This window comes from Lycium barbarum, chromosome 12 (genome assembly GCF_019175385.1).
Source record: "Lycium barbarum isolate Lr01 chromosome 12, ASM1917538v2, whole genome shotgun sequence".
NCBI lineage: Eukaryota > Viridiplantae > Streptophyta > Magnoliopsida > Solanales > Solanaceae > Lycium > Lycium barbarum.
In genome coordinates this window covers 94,688,546-94,695,189 of record NC_083348.1, presented here as the reverse complement: position 1 = coordinate 94,695,189, position 6,644 = coordinate 94,688,546, and the positions used below count along the sequence as shown (strand labels likewise).

Genomic DNA, 6,644 nt, shown 5'->3' with positions numbered 1-6,644 from the left:
CTCAATATGGAAATTGCAGCAAGGTTTTTGGGGAGAAGCAAGGTTTAGATTTGAAGAGTGCAGATGCATGAAAAAAGAAAAATATATGGGATTTATATAGAATAGAAATCAAGGGGTCCTGTAGCGTATCAAGGACTCTGACACAAAGAGGTTTCCCAAAAAAGATTTGGCGGCTAAGTAATAATGACCTAGCATCGGGCAGAGTGAAGTGTTGACTAGAAGGTCTTGTCCTAGGTAGATGGGTGCAGGTGCTCAGCTTTATTTGGGTCCATTTCCCGCAGTAAAAATTTCACCTAGGGAAATGGGGGGACTATCTGTAAACGGGTAAAACCGAGGATATGGACATACTCGTTTTCCTGATGTTAAGGTTATGCTCAGCCAGGATACGACCGGTTTATCGGGGATAAGGCATCAAGCTTGATCTGGAACGAGGCATTAAGGCAGGTAGAAGAGGCGGTTAACCACCATGAAGAGAAGACCGGAATATCCTCCCTCAACCGAATATTTCGGCACTAATCTCGGCAACAGCTGTCAACAGATTCCTTTCCTTACTTAGAATTGTACTAGGGTTAGGACTCCTCTACTATATAAAAAGGAGCCCCCCCATTCATTTAAAGGGCTCTGCTTCCACACATAGAAAGGGAGTTCATGTACTAAGAAAAGCAATAGAATCATCTGAGTTCATTCATTTTTTCTAAGGTTCTCTTTATTATTCATTGTTCAGACGCCCGGTCATAAGGATTCGATCTCGGTTCTCAGTACCCAAGGCCAGTCATCATTCATCTTTAGTTAGATCTGCATATTCCATTTTACTTATTCGTATATCGTGTAATCTAATCTCGAATTGAATTAAACCACGTATCTTTAGCACCACACATAAATTCAATTGTTCTTCGTTTTAAGGTTAAACAATTTGATTCGTGACAGATTGAAAAGTCGGAATTCTTTTATGTAAATACTAGGGTATGCTATTTAGGAAAAGAGCGCAGCTCATTGAACTATGTTCCCTCTATGTGCGTGTTCTAGAGAGAATGGCTAGACCAAATTTGTAAGAGATTATCTTTAAGGCTGAACCTATGACTTTATGATCGCTATTAGTGCCAAGGTTCAATTCTTTAAATACTACTGTTAGATATGTCTATAAATTTTTTGATAATTTGATGATACCTTAAAGAAATATGTCTAATTAATGAAGCATTTCTGAAAGTAAATTAGGCAGCATTTTGCATCTCTCATATAGAATATAATCTTTTTAATGAAATACATTAATTTGTTATTTAATCATATTACAAAAATTATTGTAAATATGATTTTAGCTAAGGTACTATGAATTCACAGTTATTATAATGTTGCAGTTTAGAGATTTACTTTTAGTAGTTCATATGAAGACAATATTTTGGAATGGTTTGCAATTATACACATTAGCTTGAAACAGTATAAAATAAATTACAATTGATATAGACAAATTTATTGATAAACCTCAAAGTTATGACACTGTTAGATTGAGGAACCAGTGAGCGGTTTCAAAAATATATACTCCATACTAATTTGTAGAATTTTATAGTGGCTTCGTGGATATTTCTAATAAAATATTGTGGCGTGTCATAAATCGCTGTCATGCTAAATAACTTATTGAAGTTGAGGTAAGTTAAATTCGTTATAAAATACAACTACTGCAATGGTACTACTATATATTGATAATTCAGTAAAATTAAATGCCAAAAAGCAAAAACAAATGGATTCGTACCCTTAAGTGTCGAAGGAACATGCCTTATGTTCTCGGTGCAGAAAGAATGGTTCCTGCTAAGTATTTTCCAAAGACAGGCTTAATTAAAATTTGGCAAAAGACAAATGACATGCTTTATTTATATTAGGAAGTGGGACAAAAACACAGCCATTGCATGTTTCTCACATCCAGGATTTAAATATTACAAAGTTGAATTCGGATTCTACACATTTCATTTAATTTACTTAACTCGATCTTTATTATTTAGAGTTAGCAAAATTTTAACAAATTTATAGGGTCTGAATCACATAGTAATTGAATTCAAATAAAATCATAATGTAAATCCTTCTTATATCCGCCTTTGTAATGTGTTTGTTGCGGCACATAATTTGAGGGGACAGAAAGAAAAGAAACTTAGATGCAAACGTGTCTCTTTTTGTTAAGTGACTAAAAAGAGAGTGTATTATAAAATGAAACAGAGTAGTACTAGCGTTACACATTGATTAATCCACATTTTCTGTGAGTCCCAGTGAGAGTTGTTAGCTGTATCAGATTCGCCCGGGAGCTATTATGTAGTATATTATAATATTAAGAAAGAAACACCCCCCGCCGCCCACAAAAATCCCCCATGATAATAATATATAATGATTGTACACATATGGCCTAAAGGCTAATAGAATTCACAGGTTAACTCGTAAGTAGATGGAAGAAGCATTGTTGGGAGAGAAGAGGGGAAGATGGGATGTGTTTGTGGAAGAGTTGAAGAAGGTGAGCTATATAGCTATACCCATGGTGGTTGTCACTGTTTCACAGCACCTTTTGAGGGTTGTTTCCATGATGATGATTGGCCATCTCAGTGAGCTTTCCCTTTCTGGTGCTGCTATTGCCACCTCTCTCACCAATGTTACTGGCTTCAGTCTCCTTGTAAGCTTCCTTCTTTCCCATCCTCTACTTATTTACTTCCCTTTGTTTATTCATTGAAATGACAAATTTTAGTACTTAAAGCCTATTGTTTTTTCCTATGCACTTGACTAGTTCATGTAATAGACTATCTAATGAAATCTTAAACCAGGATATTCAATAGTGGTGATAATTGTAGAGTATGTTAGGTGGTTGATGAATTGCCATGTCCCATATATGTTGTAAGTTTTGCTTCTTGGGATTTGAAGGTTATTAGAGTAACTGATTAGCATATGCGTCGAATAATTTTCAGTAATTATTATGCAACGGAATTTCAAATTGAATTGAGTTAGATTCAGAGATGACATTTTTCCAAGAGATCAAATAGCATTTTGAGTTTTCTTTAGTTAAATTCAAGATTGGTAGCTAAAAAGTTGTGATGGTGAGGCTAGTCGCGACGTGTTGCTCCCTTTTGACGAGTACCATCAGGCACAAGCAGTTCAGACAGAGAGTCACTCCAAGATTATTTTATGTAGAGGGAAATTCAAAAACCACAATACTGATGCATAACAAAACTACAATGAATTCAACTTAGAATTAAAATACAGGCTACTTTTGACCTGTGGGACTTGTTCCTCTAACTCATAAACCAAGGAGTAGGCATTCAAGCAGGGGAAGGGAAAGTTAACTAGAATGTTCACTATCTCATCCTTGATCAATTTGGTATTTTCCATTTCAAGGCTGATTATAGTAAGTTTTGGATGCTGGATGCAGTTTGGAATGTCTAGTGCTTTAGAGACTCTCTGCGGGCAAGCATATGGAGCTAAAGAATACCGGAAGCTAGGGGTCTACACGAATGGGGCCGTTATATCTCTTCTTGTGGTTTGCATACCAATATCTATCCTATGGCTTTTTGTGGAAAAACTTCTTATACTCATAGGTCAAGACCCTCTTATATCCAGAGAAGCAGGAAATTATACGAGTTGGCTGATTGCCACTTTATTTCCTTATGCAATTCTACAAGCATTGGTGCGGTACCTGCAGACTCAAAGCTTGATTCTTCCAATGCTTATGAGCTCAATTGCAGCTCTCTTCTTTCACGTGCCTCTCTGTTGGGCGCTTGTATTCAAGCTAAATTTAGGAAGTGGTGGAGCTGCAATTGCAATTGGTTTATCTTATTGGTTCAATGTGTTCCTGCTTTGTCTATATGTGAAATACTCTTCCTCTTGTGAAAACACTCGTCTCTGTTTCTCAAAAGAAGTTTTGCCCAGCACAAAGGAATTCTTCCATTTGGCTATCCCTTCCGCTAGCATGGTTTGGTAAATTTGCTCTCCTCATTAACTCAACAGAATATTGCAAGTGCTATTATGCCTTTATTTACTATTCTAATCAAAAGAACGTCGTGATGATCAGTCTTGAATGGTGGACATCTGAGATAGTGATACTGCTTGCTGGTCTCTTGCCAAAACCTCAACTTGAGACTTCAGTGCTTTCAATATGGTAAAATTTTACTATAGTTAAAGAATTGTCAGCATTCTATTTAAGAATACACTATTGATCTTTGCTGTATTCCTGTGACAGCCTCTTAATTTCTTCGCTTCATTATTTCATACCATTTTCCATTGGCGCTGGTGCAAGGTTTGCTCAAAACCTCTCTACTAACTTCTGTATTTTCTTATGTATGTTACCTACCTTTGCGCATATTATGGCCTAAAAAGAACATTCTTGCCCTTTGTAGCACTAGAGTTTCTAATGAACTAGGTGCTGGGAATCCTGAGGTAGCTAGAATGTCTGTCTTGTCAGTAATTGTACTTGGACTGGCAGAGGTCATCGTTGCAAGTATTGTTCTTCTTTGCTCCTGTCACATTCTGGGATATGCGTTCAGTAATGAGAAGGAAGTTGTGGATTATCTCAGAGACATGACTCCACTTCTCTGCCTCTTGATTGGGACAGACTGCATTCAGGCCGTACTTTCTGGTGAGTTTCAATTCGTGCTAGTTATTCTTTACCTTATAAATTTAGTGCACAATGTGAATTTCATTAACAGTATCAGGCCTTCTATTGTCATAAAAAGTGAGGGCATTCTTTTAAAATGACGATTATTTTGAACTTTCTCTTCAAAAAATTAGAGAGCATTCTCTATATGTTCCATTTCTTCTCTGTTCTGAATCTGCTTTTGAATATACTAGCTAGTAACTTATAAGTCGGTTCACATTCAATGTTCCTGGCCTATGGTACAATTGGTTAGACTCAAATATCACCCACTCTTCTGGGTAGTGTAGATCTGTAAAACTAGGCTGCTTTAAGTATTGTTAAGTACTTAATATTCAGAGCAATTTACGTAATGATCGATCTCAAAGTTTCATGATAGTAGTCTTTTACTTGCACGAGGCGTTTCTTATAGTTACTCCCTTCCTATACTTTAAGGTGTTGCAAGAGGAAGTGGGTGGCAGCATTTGGGAGCCTATGTTAATCTTGGTTCATATTATCTTGTTGCAATCCCAGTAGCCGTATTGTTGGGTTTCTTTCTCCATTTAAAAGGGAAGGGGCTCTGGATTGGACTGAATGCAGGATCAATAGTGCAATCCGTTCTGTTTTCCCTTATAACATGTCTCACGGATTGGCAAAAGCAGGTTTGCACTCAACAAAAATATTTACTACTGTACTATATCAAAGATAGCATCACTTTTTGCGGTAAATAACTCTCTTGTTTGCGTCACAGGCATCAATTGCTCGGGAAAGAATATTTCATGGAAGAGCTACCAAAGAGTTAGAGCACTGACTGGCCTAGTGAAAGCCCCATATAATATTTTTTTTTTCTGATAACCACAGCAGATTCAGTTTACTTTGGCAAAGATCAGTGTAACCAATTTTTTGCTGACTCTTTGCTCAAACTCACGTGGACAAATGAATTACATAACACTGGCTGATGAAGAGGTTCATTGGCATTCACAACATAAATTTAAGAAAGCAACTAAAAAAGCAAACTATTTCGTAGTCGATTTAAATAGCAGAGATGCCAACACATTAAACTTAAGTTCGGAAATTATCTGATCTCTGTGAATCTTACTTCATCCAATTAATTATCCATCCCATTTTCAATTATGCATACTAACATCATAAAAGATTTTTACATTATTAGTGCAGTTTTACTTATTGTCACAGGTACTAACCTTGTTTTTCATGTAATTAGTTGTATTTGAATTAGCTTTTAAATAATTTAACTAAGGCGTAGTATAAAACTTTTGCACATCACACATACTCGCTTCAACACCCTTTGTTTCTGGTCAAATTCAGCAACTGAAGATTAAGAAAAGTAACGTAACCCAAAATCCAGGAGAAGTAATGTTACCTTCCTCAAAAAACACAAAAAAAAAAAAGAGTAGAGGCAAAACAATCCCTCTTATAACTAACAAATCAGAAGAGTAGTGGACAACAACCTGTAAGTCTGTAACTAGTCGTATATATGATCTTAGCTACGCAGTGTTTAAGACACTAATGAACAATCCAACCTCTTGAGTCTTGATAAATATATAGCTGGATATCCCTTATAAAACATCAAACATATTGCGTCAAATACGGACTAAACAAGCAGTTCCAAGCTAGCTAGTATGGTGGTGGTGGGGGCCGGTTCATAGGAGGAGATGGACCATAAGGATCATAATAAGGTGGAGGACCTTGAGGAGCTGGAGCTGGTGGTGCTGGCCCTAGAGGTGGTGCAGGGGACGGAGGCGGGGGAGGCGGAGGAGCATATTCATTGACAAATACTACTGGAGGTGGAGGAGGAAAAGATGGTGGTGGTGCGGTATATACACCTGGCGGTGGCGGTGCAGTATATAGACCTGTAGGTGGCTGTGGTGGTGGCGCCGCCAAATTCTCCGGGGGTGGTGGTGGACCTGGTGATCTTGGTGGAGAATGTCCCCTATGCCTATGGTATGCCATGATAGGACTAGTATTGCTATAGCGTGTGTTCTTATGCAGATATGCAATGAAACAAAGGTTGTGAAGTTAAAAGGAG

General features: G+C 37.3%; 1 protein-coding gene across 1 annotated transcript; it reads left to right on the top strand.

Moving 5' to 3' along the window:
- Positions 1-986: 986 nt before the first annotated feature.
- Positions 987-6,072, top strand: LOC132623426 (protein DETOXIFICATION 14-like). Its single transcript, XM_060338188.1, has 8 exons — positions 987-1,105; positions 2,413-2,650; positions 3,401-3,945; positions 4,040-4,126; positions 4,208-4,264; positions 4,365-4,603; positions 5,054-5,259; positions 5,349-6,072. Exons 2-8 carry the CDS (start codon positions 2,429-2,431, stop codon positions 5,406-5,408), a joined length of 1,416 nt encoding a protein of 471 aa, XP_060194171.1. The 5' UTR covers positions 987-1,105; positions 2,413-2,428; the 3' UTR covers positions 5,409-6,072.
- The last annotated feature ends 572 nt before the right edge of the window (positions 6,073-6,644 follow it).